At 36.6% G+C, this 20,815-nt stretch overlaps 1 protein-coding gene across 1 annotated transcript in view; it reads left to right on the forward strand.

Moving 5' to 3' along the window:
- Positions 1-20,815, forward strand: part of Nlg3 (Neuroligin 3) — a 132,068-nt gene that overhangs the window by 96,620 nt on the left and 14,633 nt on the right. The window contains exon 2 of the mRNA XM_012371636.2: positions 17,730-17,888. Within this exon, the coding sequence (XP_012227059.1) occupies positions 17,730-17,888 (159 nt within the window). The remainder of the gene's footprint in view (positions 1-17,729; positions 17,889-20,815) is intronic.

Consider the following 20,815-nt stretch of genomic DNA (forward strand, 5'->3'; position numbering starts at 1 on the left):
TTTAAATTAAATAAACTGAACTCCTCTTGCGTAAAGAATAGCAACGGAAAGCGATCGCTATCATCACAGAAGCGGCTTTTGTACGCATTGTGAAATGTGTTGTTACAGAAATAATGATTGTGCAAAGTGAAAGACAATTTAACAAGGAGAGAAAAAAGGAATGAATGAACTATCCTATTTAGCCACTTTCTATGTTACGCCACCAATATGCGATGCTTTGTTTCTTCTGTCACAATTCAAGCGTTTTCCCCGCGTTGATCTTTGATCGATCGACTTATTCGAGAACTCAATTTATTAACTTCGCGTAAGTGATGATCGATCTTGAAAAGTTCGTCCGATTTTGACGTAATTTATTTTCCCCGAACTCACAGACGGAATCAATTCTAGAAGTATACACCAGCGAGCAAAACTTTGAATACATTTTCCGCAAAAGTGAGCACAATTTCACGTTTGAAAAAGCGTGTTACTGAACGCACGAATTGCACGATAGAACATCATTAATCATACAGTTTGAAAAAAAATGGAAAATTCTTCAAACGCTTCTGAAAATAAAAAAAAATTAGAAATAATTTAATCAACGCAAACTAGAGATAGATATCGCGAGTGGTCGGAAGTCAGCAAAACAGTGCTACCCAAACATCGTACTAATTTGCATCTGCAGAATCTTGAGAGTCGGCGGGACAAAACTTTTAATCCGAGATACTTCAAAGTCTCCTCATGAGAAAAAATTGAAGTGGTGCTAATCAACGCTGCTCCAACAGTGTTTTCACCCCGAAGATTAGCGAAATAATATTTCGACAAGGCAGGACGCTTCGAATGTTCCCTATAAAAGACTCGGGGAATCGAATTAACGCCCGTCAGCGTTACGGCAGCGCCTCGGCAATAACGATTCCCACACGTCTTACCGAGGTATCTAGTCGGTCGCAGTGCAGTCAACACCTCTATGTATTGCCTTTATTGCCACTGATACTGGTACGTACGAGCGCCATCCGGTACTCCGGCGGCGGTACAACCATTCATTCGGTTGGACAAAGTACCGACACCGTGCTAAATATACGGTCGATACCGGCGAGGATGGGCCGGGACGCACCCACACTTGCGACGATTGCGCGCGTCTGTGCGCGTCGTCGTCACTGCAACGGGGAGTGATAATTCCTTCGGGCTGGCGAAGGACGAAGTACAGGAAAGCTGTTACCGAGGCTGTTGTCACCGGCTGGATCCTGAAGCGGGATAGAGAGGGACATAAGGAATGCTCCGTAGTCTCTCCACCGCCATTAGTTCCGGCTCGACTTTCATGCGCTCGTACATTCACGTCTCCGTGGACCGTCTCTGTGTAATCGTTAGGTTCCTCACTTCATTATGTCGGGCTGCGTGACGCTAATTTGTATTCCCTTTCCCATTCTTTAATGTCGTCGATTTAACGCCCGAAAACTTTCTTCTCCTAACGATAACTTCTAACGCGTTTCAAATCATCAAAAATTATACGCGAGAAATGTAATAAAATGCAAAATAATTTCTGATACGTATTAATGTGGCTTAGAGAGCTGTATTTTTAAATGACAAATATGAATTACGAATGACGGGATTGTAGATGAAACTACGACGTGTTTGCAACAGCACTTGTTCGTCTGCGTTCGAATCGACGCGACAAATTTAAGGACAATTTGTAGAATCGCCATTAACGCGCGATTTTGCCGGCCTCACTATGAGCTATAATGACGTAGGAGCAAAATGTCGATTCGTCTCCGTAATGAATGAAGCGGTTTCGCGATTGGAATACCTGCGATTTCGAACAGAAGGACACTCTCGCGGCCGCTGGCACATGGAATGTGCGAGGCCGATCTGTCGCGGTCGTACGAGCGCGCATTAACGTCACCAACGGCCCGCTAATTGATGACGTCATAATTATTATGCACGATTATGTAGCCGGCCGAGGGATGACATCAACTTGCGGACGATATACTGCGCGGATCTGCTATGTTAGCTGTGTTACGTGCAATTGAAGCACGTTAATGCCTAATACTACTTTATGAACATAGTCGCGTTTACCTTTCATTGTTTCGAGCGACCGGAGTCGCCCGTCGAATTTTGCTTCGCATCGCGGAAAAATCTCCCATATTGACTTTAAATGATAATCTTTTGCATATATGCAAATAAAACTTTATAATGGAAATAACTCATGTTTTTAAACAAAATAACTTTTTTAACTCTACGTAATAACTCGCGGAAATTTGCATATACACACACACACATATATATATGTATATATTTATTTATTTATTTATATGTATATGTACTAGCATTCCGCCTACACAGCGTAAGCGCTTTTCGACTGGACATTACCGTAGCAAAAGAATTAAAATACACGCCATTTTTCAAATTGATTTCTATGACTGCGCGAGAGATAAAACTCGATATCAATACAATTATTTTCAGAAAAGTTCAAATGTATTTCCAATAGAGTTGGTGAAATTTTGTCGGAATAATTTAAATTTAAAAAATACACTGAAGTCAAACCCAATATGCGCTTGGAGGGTAGAAATCTACGAAGTCGATATAAATGTCCTGAAGGAATTTATCCCAGTCTATATAAATCTATTTGCTGGAAATAGTTAACATTGGCTTATACAGTCGCTTTAAAACGATACACGTGTCGACGTGCGCGAGGCATTAAATTTTATTGTCGCATCTGCAGATACACGTTAGCTTAAACGAGGATATAAAGAGTGTTGTTGCAGGACGCTACTTCGGACGGAGCTGCGTAATTGCAGTCCGCATTCTTCGATTTCTGCCGAACGGAGAAACGTACTTTAAATGACTTCTGCCGCGGACAGACTGGTGACTGGTTTCCGGCTGACGAGGCCGCTCTCTCTCTCTTTCTCTATCTCTCTTCGTAGTTTTCCCCTCTCGTCTGCAGCTGACGCGAATCGGCGCGTCCACAGGATGGAATTTCCCAGTTTCTTGGACAGATCCTTGCAGAATTTTACTTTCGGGGAAATTTTTGCGCCATGATTCCGTTCGCGCTTAATAATATTGCAGTTACATTTGCAGATTAAAGATTTCCGGAGATTTGAAGATCGGTCTGACTTTACGTTTATCTAGACTACTCGGTATCGATTTATGCCTCTGGCTTAAAGATACAAGAACGTCTAAACGCGAAACACACTCTGGATTAAATTAAATTCGCCCGATGAGATTTGACTTTTTCGGTCTGAAACCCGTCTAAAGTTCCTGTACACCGCTCTTGGAGGCGGGTAATTCCGGGAACACGGAGCACTGCTTGTCTACTTATCTATACGACAACGGGCGTACACGTACGCAGGCATGCGAGGAACGTGACTGTGACACGTTGAGGTATCGTGCGCGCGAGAGATATATTACGCCAGCGGCGCGATCTGAAATCGATCGACTGTGACCTAGAAGGAAGGTTAATCCTGTACCAGGGTACACAGTTCCCAATTAAGACCGCAACGGCGCACCGCAATACGTGAGCGCGACTGTCGACCCGTGCTCGACAACCAGCAATTGTACCGCGAGCGAGAAAAATGTACCACCGCTTCACAAAGCTACGTGAGTTCTATACCACGGAATAGAAACAAGCGCCCATGGTCTTCAAACAATAATGCAATACAATAACAGAGTCTATAATGTAGAAATGACAAATGTTCTGCAGCTGAACAAATCACGTTGCCTTCTGAATTGCAACAAGAATTTATTGCTGTGATTGCTGATTGTGGATTTATCGATTATTTTACACTGGCTTTTAATTAGCGGAATTTTAATCCTTTTATTCCTGGATACACTATAGTATAGGATACTGGATACCTTTAGTAAAGGAAAATTGAATGTCCCTTTATAATTCTGTATATCCTTTAGCTCTGGTATTCTCTTTACATTTTCTTATTTAATGGAAAAATATTATATTCCTTTTGTTTCGTCGGAATTTGATTTTTTTTCTTTAATTAAGATAAAGTTTATATTAAAAATATTTTAAATTGTACATTTTTGTGTCTAAAAAACTCTGAATTTGTAGGATTCCAGCTGGAAACTTTGCATCTTTAATTTTCTATTTCTTGCGCTTTGCGTTATAAAATCCTCGAAATTAAAAATTCTGCCCGGATTCGAAATTTATATGTTTTTACATTTTGTGAAAAAACACAAATAAATCGAATTAAATTTGCAAATGTGACTTTAAAACTTTAAACGCAAGTTGCCGCGGTATAGAACATTTATGTTTCGAAACAAATGAAATATTTTACGTTATTGGAGCGTAGCAGGCAAGCAAATGGAGAAGTTCAATAAATAGTGATCAGCGTTTTTATCGAAACGCTGCATTGTTTGTGCTAAAATATTGATCGCGCATCGATCGCGCGCAACGACCGCCATATTCATCTTTTGATAATGCGGTCGCGTATTAATGGACCTGTCTGTGGTGACTGTCGGCATTAACCCGGATAAATGGAATAAAGTTTTCGCCGGACTGGCGGTTGGCGTGCGATATTGCCGCGTTGTTGTTTCGTCGCAAAATGGCAGTCGCCATGCCGAAATTATTGTTTTTATTGAAAGTTTGCTTGAATAAATTCTCTCTTTTTTTTTATCTCCCCCGGACAGCGAATCAATTGAAATGGATCGCGTAATGTAAACGGAACTGATTGAGGTAATAAATTTGCGGCGAGGAACAGCCGCGATACACTTCCGTTGCAGCACGCGGAGAAGGGAGAAAATGCACGCGCGCATCGGCCAATTAATATCCGCCGCAGGCCCTCGGCGATTCATTTATCAAAAAGTCGCGAGATCACCGGCCGTGCCGCGATAACGAACAGCCCGAGCGATTTTTCACGCCGCACTGAAACCGCGGTCTCTTATTCCGTCGGCGTTCCCCGACGCTCGTCGTTATCACGTTTACAGCCAATCTAGCCGTTTCGAATCTAAGTGGCAAGAAAACTCTTTTTACTCGCTTTATTTCGTTTATCGACAGAAAAATATTCAATCACCGACTTTTTCTACGGCAAAAAGTTATTGAAAGTCTCAAACGTCACGGCAGACACTGCACACAGACGGAGGAAAATCATATTAATATGTTAGATTGGTCTCCGGACATCAATCCTACAGAAAATATGTGGTCTTGTACAAAGCTAGGCAAACTTACCGTTTTTTTTTTCTTCCGAGAAACGCGTTTCTTCCATCTTCATTTTTCTTGTTCCCGAATCTAAATTTTATTTTTACATCAGAAATACTTTGAATTCTAGGAGGTTTGCAATCCGTACCTTTGCATGCAATATATATTTACCTCGCGTAAATTCCAGGATTATTCGTGTACTTCTTTCCGCGGGGGGGCGGAGTTTCGCCGTGCCGTTTCTCGGCCACGTTCCCCGCGTATTCCGGGCCAGCTTCGCCGGCAGCTAGAGACCCGTAGGACGCGAAACAAAAGGGAATGAAGCGGAGAATATCCGAAAACAATACATTTTACTACGGAGCGTTCCCCGAGCGAGCCGCGAAGCCCTTCCTGCACGATACATAAATATCACCCCGCCGGAGCTGGCCATGATGCATTGCGTGCGCATCGGGTCTGCTTCTCCTTGCCAAATGTCCGCCTAGTCGCGCTAGCCAGACTTCATGTTTTCCCCCGCTGCATTAAAGTGAAAAAGTTAGCCACGGCCATCTTCGCATCGTGCATTAAACGAAGCAAGTTAACGCTTTCGGTTGCTGCTCTAAAAGCACTCAGTCTTTCCATCATATTTCGAACTTCTTCCTTGCGTGTTGATACCACAAATCGGTTAATTGTTTATTGTTTTTTTAATAAAATATTGCTTTTTAGATCAAAATGATTATAATTGTTGACAATTGCATAAAAGATGATAATTATACTAAAAACGTTCTCGACACTGAACTGATATATACACACAGTCTTCATGGATGACGAAATTGATTGATTGATCGGTTAATCTTTGGTGAAATGTCAAGTTCGACAAGCTTGACAAGTTACATCAAAAAGTTACGAAAATTCGGGAAAAATATCAGTGAGATCGGATTGAAATATAGGGCGGGACGTTAAGAGTGATAACTCGAGTTCTTCTGATTCATTCCCGATAACAACACTAGGTATGTATTTTTCTCATCCGCATCAGAGTTCCCGGTTAAAATCCATCTCTTGCAGGAAAACAAAGAACCGAGGCTATAATAAACCCTCACCCCGCGGTTCCCCGCCGCCCCTCTTGAGTACCGGGAATATTGTTTCGCGTCAAGGAGCCGTTTTTAAAGCATTAATTTATATTCCCACCAATTCTAGACATTCTTTTGCTTTATATAAATCCGGTTTTATTGGAATTTTTTAGACAAGCCTTTAAAATCCTCTAGATGACTCCTCTTTCGGTCGTTGTTATGATGTCGTTGTTATCTCACATTATTGACACGTAGAAATAGAATATAATTTTAATACAACTTGCATTTTGTTCAAATAAAGTTGTCACAAACACGATCGACGTAAAGGTAAAAGAGAAATCCAAGAACCACAGATTTTAGCATCGCTTTTATGTTCCCGAAAAATTTACATATCTTCACTTCTTCACGGTTGATTTTGCAAAAAGAGGTTTCAGTATAGCCGTTTTGCAGACGTTGTACATGCACGAGGGCGACGTAAGTCGATCCATTTGGGTGGCTACGATGTTCCGGCAATATCGACTGGCCGGAGATTTATAGAGACGCCCCGAGAATTTTATCGGGGGCCGTTGATCGATTTATCGGGGTGCCTGCTGCCGACTGCGGACCTATCCGGCTCGAAAGAAAGGCCTTATGCACGAAAAGAGGAAAGCCGTCGCTGACTTGACCATAAATTAGAGCGATTTTTCGCGCCTTGGCCGTGATTTACAACTCTGCCAAGTGCAAACGCGAAGCTATCATCGTCCTTGTACTGAGCCATCTTCCGCTCCCTAAAGTCTTTATCTTTAATTCTTAGCATCTTGTTCTCTCTCTCTCTCTTTCTCTATTAATTTGTTTTTAATTTCAGTACACTTTTGAATTATTAAATGTTCCGAATATTTATGTTTTTAAATTTATTTAATTTATATTATATTTATATTAAGTCTACTAACCGAATTAAAATTAAAGTTTTTTTTCAAATTTGCTAAAACTTTTAACTCTGCAGATGTTTAGATTTTTTAATCAGTAATATTCTTTATTCTACAATTTTTAATTATTTTTCGAGTTATTTTAGTTAAATCTGAAGAATCTTAGTTCTTTAAATTCTTAGAAAGCAACTTCAATTTGCGGTTTATGTATGTACGCTATAGCTTTCTTGGTCCTTTCATCCTCTAAACTTCAATCCTCACGTCTGCACGTCTTCCATTTCTGACATTTAGTACTTCTCTTTAGATCTTTTACTCTTCGGTTCCTTGACTACTTCTACTTTTGACACTCACCGAATTTTCGATCCTTGCATCCCCGGAATGGCGAGAAGGGAAGACATTAAATATTGACATTTCTTCATCCAAAATTCCACGTTACCACCTTTGATACGAATCCCATCAGCTCGGTAACCATCGTGCAAAGCTAAAAATCCTAGACGAGGCAGTAATAACGGCTTTTGCGGTGTCACTTGTAATTGCCGCTGAAATATCGCACTCGATATATCTGACATATCTGATACGTTAGTTTAAAAAAAATACTCTTTTTAAACGCGGATTGTATTTAACAAAACGCAGTATATTTTTATTTACAACTTCTGTCAAACTGTATATTTTTTAGACGTATTTTTTCAGAAGATTCTACGAGAAAAGCAATACATGGTATAAATAGCAATTTAAAAAATTCACAACATTTTATGTGAATGTTGTTAAAAAGAATTTTTTATAGAGAAAAATTTCAAGTTTTTTTGTAAATTCAAGTCTGTATTGCTAATGTTAATTACGTTTGACAAAAGGTATTTATCGTGTCAAAGGTATTTAGTATGTCAGTAAAATTAATTATTCTAGTTATTAATAGTGATTTTGCGATAGAATAAAAAAAATGAACAATCTCAACCATTGCGATTTTCAAATAAACCATTAATTTTGATTTAAATATTATTAAAAACAATGTAATATTTTAATTTTACATTTAATTTATTTTGATATTGCTTATTTTAAAATAACTATGGCAAAATTATAAATATAATAATACAGTAGATGCAGTAATATTATATGTACACGTAAGGTTTTTTAATAAAATTTCTTCTTAGAATAATTTTGATGCAAATATCGAAACACTGTTGCAAGAAAATATTTTACATTTTCTCTCTGGAGTTGTATTTCCATATTTATTAATATTCCGAATATTTTCTCTATATGTTTATTCGCGTAAGCCAAATTAATTTCGATAAAAACCGCCTGGCGCGAGATAAACGAGCGCGGGATTTCAATAAACATTCCGCGTAGTTAATTGGTAATTAAGGGTCTAAAAACTCATCGACTATGGAAATGTAATTTCCGATATCGATGGAAAAAAGGGGTGAAGAGGGGCGGTCTTTTATTCACGACGGAATTTATGGTCACCATATCTTCCTGAAGCTGGATCGGAAATTCAAGCAATAGCAGTAAAATATTTCTCCCTGATGGAATTTTTTCCATCAATTTTATACATATGGACCACGCGGAATGCTGGACTCATTCTGAGAGCAACGTACAGCAATAGAAGGTAATAGTAGAAGGAAGGAATTCTGCGGCTATTCTATGAGAATCGAGTGGCTTCATCTACAGTGGGAAAAAATGTAAAGTAAAAAATTAGCTCTAATTTTTATAAATGTACAAATACTGTGTAAAATATTCGCTGTTATTATTATAAAAGTACACTACTTTTTGATATTAAATGTTACTATTTTATAAGCACGTTCCATTCAGAAATTTTAATAAAAACATTCATAATCTTTAATAAAAATAATAAAAGTCAAAAAATTAAATTTATTATTAATAATAAATTAAATAGCTATGTAATAAATCCTCTCTTTAAAAAGATATGTTACCAATATCTCGACAATATCGAAGTACATTATTGCGTTTTTTTCACAATGCCAAAAATTTCAATTAAAATAACAATTAATGCAACACAATACGGTTTTTGTGATAATGTTAACATTTAGTGTAGAATTTCATAAATGGAAAATGTTAAAATATATATTTTATTTATTATTAGACACTAGAATTTTATACTACAAGAATTGGTGGGCCTAGAACTTTACTGTGATGCATTGAAATCTTATATTCTAGAATTCTAGATTATTTCTTTGTTTAAGATATAAGATTTCAATGCATTACAGTAAGGAAAATGAGCATTCTAAAGTTCTGGGCTTATTAAATGTTATGATATAAGTTTCTAAAGTACATTTTAACATTCCAGACTATTTCTTTCTTTAAAATATAAGATTTCAATATATCGCAGTAAAATTCTAGGCCTGCCAAATAATATGATATAAGGTTCTAAAGCATAAAAATGAATAAAATGTACATTAATGTTAACATATACATTTTATTTCGGCAAAACTTATCGTGTTTTCCAAGTGCAAAATAATCATAAAAATCCGAAATTAAACTTCCCTTTATTGTATAATATATTCTTATTATGTTGATGTTGTATGTCGCAATGCATCGATGCATTGAAATAAGCGAGCAATATCGAGATCAGTTGAGTTAGCCAATTGTCAAAAAAATACAATTTACATGTTTGAATAATTCAAATGTATAAAATATTCGAACTTTATCTGACCCTAATATACATATACATATATGAGTGTCATGATAAGAGCATGTGCAGTGCGCATAAGCATCCGCAGCGTGAAAAATCGAGGAGATCCGTTTTTGTCGCAGATCGTCAATTTTTCGCTGATTTATAGCGTTTTGAAAATTCGGCAGGTGCGTCGTCTAAAAATAGCGCGGAATGCGGACACGCCCGGCACTGGAATGCGTGGATTGCGGTAATAGCTATTTTTATACTACGGCCTTGTACGGCCTTGAACGGCCTTGAACCTTCTAAAACTAGACCCCTGCTAGACCCGCGAAACGTGGGGTGCTTCGACATAAGTCAACTTTGACTTATGTCGAAGTCATTTGAGGTGACATATGTGATCGATTGGTCGGTGAGATCTTAGTCTCGCTGTGACAGCTGTAATTTGTGGGGAGGCTATAGTGGCTAACAAGTGTCATACGAAAGATAAGAGTCTAGCATTAATAAAATCAGAATCATTAATCGCACTTATTAACTTTACTGCGATGCATTGAAATTTTATATTCTAGAATTCTAGAGCATTTTTTGGTTTAAAGTATAAGATTTCAATACATTGCAATAAAATTTTAGGCCAAATGATAAGATATAAGATTCTAAACCATAAAAATGAATAAAAAGTACATTAATGTTAAAATGTACATTTCATTTATTTTCATGCTTTAAAATCTTATATCATAACATTTGGTGGGCTTAGAAGTTTAGAATTCACATTTTCTTTACTAAATATATTAAAATCTTATATTAAAAATCTTATATCAAAATCTTATATTTCAAAGAAAGAAATAGTCTAGAATGTTAAAATGTACATTTTATTTATTTTATTCACATTAATAGTATACTAAAAAATGAAACAGTTTAATATTATAATATAAAATAATGATGTAAGTAAAATCATTTTACGTATTTTGATTAAATGAGCCTAAGAGGCTATCATAATCTGTGCAGGAATAAATAATGAGAAATTTTTTAAACAGATAGTTTTTTAAATTTTCTTAAATGTTATCTAAAAAACTCGCATTTTACGAACTTAAATCTTGGAAAGCGAACTCGGGCATGATGTTTTATCCTTATCTGGTAGTTGCCATGGGCGTCTTGGATTATCATAGCTGCTAAAATGGTTGGATGAACACGACGCCATAGTCGCTTTACATTAATCCATTAAAACGGGTCACGCCTGACGCAGTAAAGTTAATATAAGTAAATTAGAAATTTATCTAACATCTGCTTCACTCGTGTATTTTATAATGAGATCGCCGAGCGCCACTCATTACTTCGGGATGCTTCCTTTTTAAATGAGAGGCGATAGAACGCTAATATATTTTAGACACTCTCTTTAGACCACCTGAACAAAGTGTCTTTTTCTCTCAAAATGACAAATACTAAGAAATTTATTAATATATACAACATTTTCGAGAAGATTCTATGGTTATATCGATAACCAATAAATAAGAACTGACACAATCTATATAGTTTATCTCTATAATTCAAGGCATCTTAAAATACATTTTAGAATAGCTATTAGCTATTTAGTATTTCATATAAAACAAAAAGAGAGGGAGAGAGAGAATCAAGTATTACAAGTAAGCTGGTTGAAAAATGCGTATATTTACTTGTTTAAAATTAACGACATGTTAGAATAATCTACATTAATAAGTATTCTCTTCTATTATATATATATCATCCTGAACACCGTTTTAAACATTTTGTGTTAATTGTTGAAAAATATTTATTAAGAAATTATTTATTCGTCGAATTGTTAGGATTAAGATTTTAATTAAAGTTATTTGGCCCCGAAAAATTTTACAACGAAATAGGTTTTAATTACAATTAATTTTTAAATTTAAATTAGAAACACGAACACACACATATACATTTAATTAGATTATTAATTTTAATTCCGAATTAAATTTTTTTATCTCGAGTTATGACGACTTTTCGAATTATATGATCAAACGCTTTCAGTAATCAATCTTTTTAAACAAAAAAAGTTTTTATGAGGATCAAATTCTTTTCAAATTTAATTTTAAAACAATTTGGACTTAATAAAAATTATTCTTTGAACATATGTTGGATATTAAAAGCATCTTTGGATAATTTTCAAATGTAATTTACTTTGCTGAAAATAACTGAATTTATTTCACTACTAAAAAGATATTCTATGTCATATTTTATATCACTAATAATGTTCGAACTAAATAATGACTAAGAATTTTTCGTTTTCAAATAGACAATATTTTTTATGGACTGTGGATGGTCTTTTTAACGGCAAGCACGCAATGTTGGCATGCGGAAAATCCGCTTTATAAACGTGTCATCATCGAGTCGACAGGCGATGAGAACTCATGTGCCGATAACCCCATCGCGATCCATCATCAGGCTGGGCGATACACGACAATAGCTTCGCTCTCATTAATTATTTTTTTTTGGCTCCCTTTCGTTTTTTCGTGTTCGTGTTCCAAAACCGCGCGCGTCACGGCTGTTTACCGTCCCCGCATCCAGCTGTGCCGCCATGAATGGCTTCCGGTAGGCGAGAGAGGCAAACCGGTTGTTATCATCTATCAAGTGCCATCGTCGCGGACAGACACTGTCAGCAAAATCGCGACGCTTTGTTGGTGTTCTCCGGTCGAGATTTGTCGCCAGCACGAATCCGGCGTTCCCGAGATATGGGGTATTAAAAAATCGCCGCGTAAAAAATCCTTGATCGAGGCAGAATTTGAAACTTTGTCAAATATCACAATCAAATTTCTCCATGTTATCTCCTTTATTAATTCTAATATTCTTTTGTGAAAATAAACTTTTTATTAATAATACTATCTTTTCTGTTATGTACAAGAGAGTTATTTTTCTATTTTCTTGTTACAAAACAAAAAATATTGTCGGTTAAAAATAGTAACAAAAGAATATTGTTACATCTATTTCAAAAATAAATAACAGAAAAATCAATAGTTCTGCTTCACTTTTGACGTATTCTTGAAGCAATGAATAAATAAAAGGAGGGAAAAGAAAATCAGTCTCGATCCTGCAAAAAATATAAAATAATATAAATGTAATGAATTTTACTGTATTTTATTTTATCTTATTCTAAGTATCTTATTCTAAGTTTTTTTTTGCTCCTTCTAACTTCTATTTACTCATTTTTAGAAAACAAAAGTTTTCGCAATTTGTCAAAACTTATGTTCTTCTCTTTGTAAGAGCTCTCGAGAAACAGAAGGGTCTCTGTTGACTTTTTATCATGCAATTATGTGAGCCTTTATTGTGTTGCGTACGTGCAGAATATTACGACAAGAATTTCAACAAGAATTTCATTTCGGCACAATTGTGATTTCACTATGCAGTCTAACGGCTATGCAGCCTCTTGTAGCTCGGGAATATTCGAGAGGTTTTTAATTAGAATCGAAATGAGTTTTTAATAATGCAATGCTAATTAATAAAATATCATTAATATTGATTAATGAAAGCCTGTACGAACTCTGAATGAAGAACTCTGTGTTACACAGAACAATGTTCCAATTGCCTCTTAAGGCAAAGTTATTTTTATCATTTTAATAATATTATTTCTGACGTCAGTATTCAATCGATAAGCTCTCTCTTACTGTTCAAGTAAAAGGGTTTTGTTCCAAGTAACAAAGAAAATGTTCCTTAATAATAAATTATCTAGACTTTATTTAAGGGAAGGAAAAGGGAAAATTTGAGCATTATACTACATTTGTCCGGAAAATTTACAGACGGGTCTAGAACTCGTCACGCCATATCGCAGTTGTCCCCGACTATCGATTGTGCCCTGCAGCAACTGTTGCCGCGTCTCGTGACCCGGCTTAAACTAGAAAATATTTCCTTGTAATCATTTTCATGGCATAAAATTCCTCCATAAAAAACACTGTCCATAAAAATAAAAGATCCGTTTATACGTTTTTGATGCTTAATTTGTATGAATTAAGAACTTTTTGCCAAACGCGTTTTATAAAATTGCTTTGAGTATTAATATACAAGTATATTAAGTAAGTTAATATACTTGTATATTGAGTATTAAATAAAATTGAATATTAAATCATATAAAGACAAAAAGACTCGAATTAAATTTTAATGACAATATTCTTTTTTAAAATTGAAGATATTAAATGTTGCGATGTAAGATTTATATATATAAATTAAATTTTGATTTAATATGATATAAAGTCTACTAGAGTTTTATTCAGAAAAAATGGTATAATTTTCAATACAAAATTTGCGAAAATTTTTTAAAAATTACTAACTTTTATTTTAAAAAATTAACAGAAGAATATTTGTTGAATAGAATTTGACTTTTTTCACTTTTCGTGTTTCTCCGTCTTTCAAGTGAAATCTGTTTCACTTTTCATAACTATTTAAACACGAATCTCGACGGTTGCGCTCGAAAAATCTCGTTTCGATATAATGACGAAACTTCCCTCAGGCTGCTCGGCCAAAATTATCCGCCAACTGTTCGAGACGAGGACACGTATAATGCGGTCGATTATATGAAGGATCCGAGCGAACGAACGAACGAGCGAACGAAAAAAGCGCCGCGGTGCTTTTTACATATCTAATATGAGCAAAATTATACAATGCGGAAATCTCGGCCGGCAATGGGACTCGTCTATCCTCGTTTATGCTCCTTATCGGCGCTCGCGGGACAAGAGAAAATTCGAAATGCACGAAAATCTTAAATGTTCTTTTATTGCTCCTTTTTCGTAGCCTGTCGCTCTTCCAGCCGATCTACGGGACAGATTTCACAAATTCAGATTCACTCACTCTCTCGCGGCTAGAAGGGAGATAACGGAAAAGGGATATGTACAGCAGTTTGAGCTTGTTCGCCGGATAAGAAGACCAACCTCTATGTCGGACTTACAATTGAACACGTAGTTAACGCGTTAAGCGAAATTTCACGGTATTATTCCTATTTCAGTCTACAATGTCTACTACAATGTCTTTGTCAAACACGTCAGAAGGATAATATATACTAGAGAGTGAGAGATAGAGAGAATAAAGTGTCAAATCTGGAAATTGTATGAATAAAAGTACAGTTGCAAAAGAGAATCCGTAAATAAAACAGCAGAAACAGCGGAAAAGTATTTTTATTATTATTTCAGATCAACGTGCCGAAACAATTCCGATCGAATATATTGACGGAATTAAAGAGACGTAATTAAATTAATATCGAGGAGAATTTGTTGTGAAGAATCTCAAGTATCACTCGAGACGAGAGCAATACGAGAGCTGCGTTTATGGTCATCGATTTGATGAATTCTCTAACTTTCGAACAGAATGCTCAAGATATTTAATTTATTCAACTCTCGAAATCGTCCAATCTAATTTTGTTTCGACGAGTTCTGAATTTTCAAACTGAATAGCTTTTATCAACAATTTATTATCCTGCAAGAAAGGATGGATATTCACCTGCAGAATAAACGTTACTCCGTTGATTGATCACGTAGAGCAGTCGTTGCGACATTTCTAATAAGACGAGCGTATAGCTACATCCGGTATACGTGTCGCTTCTGGACTACATGCAAGCTTTTACCACGGCAATCTCGCTGTGAATACATGCAATGAATGCAGCCATAATAACCGCATCGTCGTCATCCTTATCTGTACATCGTAATCCCGTTTGTGTCACTGTAGCTCGCAGAACGAACCGATAAAGTGCGCTGCATTATAGTTGCACTCAACCTTGCCTATTTATCTTTTATTTTTTTCTTTTCATTCTCTCCCGCGCGTTCGTATATGCAATAAAATTGAAAAGACAAGATATTAAAAGTAAAAAGAACTTTTACTTCTGTGGAAATGTCTTTTTTAAAATGTCTTTGAGAAAGACGTCTTTTTTTCGGGATGCCTTTAAAACGTCTTTAAAACATCTCTCTGTCCAGTCGGAATTGTCGTACCTTAGTATTCCATCTGTGAAAACAATGAATTTAATGAAAATTTTATTTCCAGAATTTAGAGTAAGTATTTTGATCAAAATTCAAGTTTAAAAAGATTTCGCGAAAACCAAGATTACATTTAAAATTAAAAAGTTTTTTTTCTCCAGTTATTTCGGTATTTATTCAACTTTTCAGTTAACAAATATTGCAACGTGTTGCGGCAATAAAAGATGAAATTAAATTTTGATGGCACAAAGTCAACCTGAATTGGCTTAAAAGATAAAGTTCTGATTCATGCATGATAAATGCACAATCTGCTTCTCCCGCCAGCGGCATTTGCCAGCCGCAGGGTTGAAAGGATTAAAGGAAGCGTTGCTAAGAAGGCGGATGCAATATCAAGTTTGCAAAATAAAGCGATCTAACGGGAATGTAGGTACTTCTCGTTTACCACCCGCGATATCAAACTACGGAGCACCGCTTTATGAATATGTAAAGTCCGTTAGAGGCGCCCCGGCAAATTGTTTGCGGATCGCATCAAATATTGACAGGGCGCTTGTAAATTTATTCACGGTCGAAATAATGTATAGCGGCCGCGATGAGGCCGGATAAGTTGAAATCTCGATTTTCCCCAGCAACGGAGGAAAATGAAATTCTTATCTTTTGAAAAAATAAGATTCAGATATTCTCGAATATTGTGAATTTTCAATTTTTAATAATATATATTTGTAACGTTGTATTTTTTTCATGGAAAGATATTTAAACGTTGACAAATTTTATAAAAGTAACGTAAAATAAGCCAATTCCAGCCAGCTTCTCTCTATGAAATATACTAGAGAGTATTATAGAATATACAGAATTACTAACGGAATTCCTCTGCGAGTTCGCAGTTGTATAAAACGGGCTTTAATGAACATGTATCAAGGGATGTGCATTCGGAGCAATCGACAGAATCGCCAATTAGAAAGCGCGTGAGGAAGCTACAAGGACGATAATGAAAATAATAATTAGCCGGCGCGGTTGCGGTCGATTAATTGATATGGGCGCCGAATCGTCATCATTCTGTAGGGGCACTTAATTAACATGGCCGGCCAATCAAGCGCTCGTTTACTCCCCTAATCGTATCGACACGTTCATTTTCCGCAACACGTTTATTCTTGCTAAATTTCCTCGGCTAAAAATTCCTTGCAAAATGTTTAATTATCGAAAAGACAAGTGTCAATTACAAATATCAAACATTAAATTACAAAAAAAGGAGGTGAAACTGGAGATGCTTTTCTAACAATTAAAATAAGTTCAGAAAGAAATTTTAATTCTGTTAAAAAAGTTGCGGGAAAATTAACTGTTAATTGATCTATGAAAGTTTCACAAGAAAAAGATAATCGATGAAATCTGTGTATTTCACGCCGAACAGAAATCGAAAGATACAAAAAGCATCGAGATGATCGCAATGGAGATCGCTATCATCAGAATGGTGACGCGTGATTTGTTGAATTACTGCTCGATCTAACCTCAGTGATCACCCTTGCGTGTTCACCCTTTTGGTATTACCATAGTAAATCAGATTGACGCACCCCTTTCGTGTGTGCGAGCCCACCACTGCTTGTTTTAATTACATCAAAAGCGACAGGCGACACGTCGCCCGACACGCAGAGTTCGCTCGTTTTACACAAAACTCGAATAAACTTCAAAAACTTTTTTATATGCATTATTACTTACAGTAATATCAAGAATTAAATTACAAATTTATTTTAATTTTAACTGTTGTTAAATAATACATTATGCTAATTATTATTGTCTCCATCCCTGGACATTAAATGTGTAATTATTTTTAATTGCAAATTTTTTAATTTCCGAAGGAGAGGTTTTTTTTTATTTTGAATTTTTAAATGATGATTTACGATCTTATAAAGGATATAACTGTTTGATTCTTGGTTGTAGTAAAGTTTGTCTCTCCTAAAGACATAGTAATTCTTTACCGGGCTGTCAAAACTTCGTAAGACCTTAGAGTGCTGAAAAATGACCTTTTAAGGACGCGCGACGTGAACTATCAGGTGTTGAGAATATCGATCGATCACCGCATAATTTTATTGATTACAGCCGGAGCGAGAGACGGCGGCGGTAGGAGATACCCTGTGATCGTATTTGTGCACGGCGAGAGCTATGAATGGAGCAGTGGAAATCCCTACGATGGCAGCGTCCTAGCCAGCTACGGAAGCGTCGTCGTCGTCACTATCAACTATAGACTCGGCATCTTGGGTGAGTCATGACAGATACTTTCAATCCTAGTTTTGTCGATACCTAAATCTTTCCAACTCTAAAGTTCTGGATTTTCAAGAAAGACAAATTTTCTATTTTTTGGATCTGAAAATCCTCTATAATTCAAATTCCTGAAACTGTGAAATCCTGTATTTTTGGCTTTCTAGATCCTTCTAAATAACTGTTTGAAATTGGAACTCTTCAATTTTCAAGTTCTTAATACGATCTTTCTTCGGATTCTTAAAATAGTTTTCTTGCTTTTTGTATTTTTACGCAATGAATTTAATTTCCTGCAGAAATAATTCTAAATTTTTGCAGCTAGTGGAATTAGATTCTTTTTCTTTTAATTTTACACCTCCAGGTTTCTTTATGAAAATGAGTTGAGTTTTTTACAAATTCTTAGATTAAACCTTCCTTAATTCTTCCGTTTTTTCAAATCTATATTTTCTTCACAATCTAGTCTTCCTAATTTTGTTAATTTTTTCTTAATTTCTATACCTGCGTTCCGACTCTTCTGCGTTAAATACCTCAATAATTAACCTCGATTGCCGAGTCAGATATAACTTTCACAAACAGTTCAGAACTCAGATAAATCACATATGTTAGTTGCTCGCTTAATGGTGTGAAACGCTACCTCGCAGCAGTTAAGGTTTGAAACGAACCAGTCGACCGTAGCTCATTAGCTATTTAGGGCCGGTTGCACCGACGTCACTTAGCGTTAAGTGTGTTTACTCAATTTTCCTGCTCTATCTGGAAGCAACATTTAGACTAAAGGTCATAGTTGCGACAGCAAAGTCCGCATATATGCATGCATATTCATGCAAAACTAAGGACACAGCGTTGGCGCAATCCTTGGAACCTGACGATTGATTCAGAACTTGCGTTTGCAGAGACAGCGCATGTACGCTTATCTCGAGACCCTGTTAGAACTTGTTACCCCGCGACGTTTGACACGACCGGTCGGAGAAAAAACAGCCGCGAAAAAAGCAGAAGTGCACGAAGAAGCGAACGGTGAGAAGTTGGCGGCCGCGAACGCCACGGGGATTGCAAGTTCCGGCGACCCGAGGCTTGTTGCCTGGCAACCCGGGCAACCAAATCTAATAGGAAACTCATTACGGCCAGGTCTTCCGTTTCACCAAACTAAATTCTTGACTCCACCCTCTCCCTTTCTCTCATCCTACTCTCTTCGGCGCGACAGCGCCCCGCCATTCTCGTCTATCACCCCATACCGCATACAGGGTGTCTTAATACCATTTCTTCCTCAGCTTCCAAACGAAACAGAATTGAAAATCGCGGGTCTTTAAATCAAGCAGATCTAAGAATTTGAGAGTCCAAAAATCTCGGAAACCGACCAAAAATCCATGTTGGATTCAATTCTAATTGGAGATTAACTTTGAATTAATTATTGTCAGATTAAACGCTAAATAATTATTATTTGTCGCTGTCATTATCACGTCATATCAGATTGAGCTAGATGCTTTTACGTTAATGAAATAACTTGCGTTAGAATGGAGGCTAGCGACAAGGGAGACGTCAAAGGGACAGTTTTCATCAACATTAATTCAAGAGTCCGCGATAATTCGCATGCTAACAGCGCATAGTAAATTTGTGTTGATTCCATCGATAACAGGATGAAAAACAAAAAGAGATGCGAGGAAAAAAAAAACACAACAGGATAAAATGGCGACGCCCAGGAAATTCCACTCCGCGGTAGCCGCAATTTTTTCCCTCCGTTTTTTTTTTTTTCATTTTCCTTCGTTTCGGAAAAATGATGCGGTGCTTTGTGAATACCGCACCGACCGGCGATACTCACCAACACCTATTCCCTCCTCCCGCTCCCTTTCCCTTCCCGCTATAATGCTCTGCGTGTGTACCAGCGTGTACCGGAAAATTTAAATCAACGAATAGCGTTCAGCAGTTCTATTGTAACGAGAAGAATAGGAGACGCGGAAGCGCAACGCGACAGATACGCCGGAGGTTGAATATCAAATGGGACATGACCAGTGCTTTATTTCTATTCCGCTTTCACGTTTCGCACTTTTCTGATGCGTGTAAGCGCGTGCGCAAGTGCTTTGTGCATTTTTTTCTTTTTTTTTTCTTTTTTTGAAATCGGAGTAGAGGGTCGTTATTGAATCCAACTAAACATGGCCCGAAGGTGGAAAGACGAAATAACGAGATGTCTCTCGTCATAAGATAAAAATGTACCGGTGACACAAATATCCCACACGAAAATCTCAGCGCGGCTCTAATTTTTCTGGAGTTTTGCATCCGAAGAATTCGAGAACGAGATACGGGCATTGTACTATTTGACAATTTAATCAGAATTAGATTGGTAATAGAAGCATTCCATTTGGACAGAGTCTTGAAATATGAATGTAACAATCAATGAAAGCTTTAACAGAAATTCAAACAGCAAGAAACTTAAGGAAAATTTTTTTTTATGATCACCGATTATTACTTTGCAAGAACTGAGTGGAAAAGTGGAGAGTAAATTAGCCAAGGCATGTTAAATAGTCTGGAATATCAAGAACTTCTGCACAAAGATAAAAAAGAAATGAATAAGAGCTGCTAATATTCTGTTATAAAACATTCTTAACAACTCGGAGACAATTTCATTGGCATTTCTGCAAGAAAATTAAGACAATAAAATCTCGAAAGGAAGATATAAGAAAAAGTTGGATATTACTTACGTGACAATTTAATCAAACGGTTATTTATTAGGCGGAAAATCTCAGAAAAGTGTTGCGCTAATCCCGGAAGGATTTATAAGGATTCCACCAAATCTTATATAAGAATCCCAGAAAAGGGACATTTGGGCGTTTTTCCACTCAGAATGAGGCTTTCCAAATTATCGATTTGGCAGCGGGAAACAGTCGGCGCAACATCGTTGACCCAGATCCTAGCGACGGTAACGCCTCTCTTGTTAA

The sequence above is a fragment of the Linepithema humile genome, chromosome 2 (genome assembly GCF_040581485.1).
Source record: "Linepithema humile isolate Giens D197 chromosome 2, Lhum_UNIL_v1.0, whole genome shotgun sequence".
NCBI lineage: Eukaryota > Metazoa > Arthropoda > Insecta > Hymenoptera > Formicidae > Linepithema > Linepithema humile.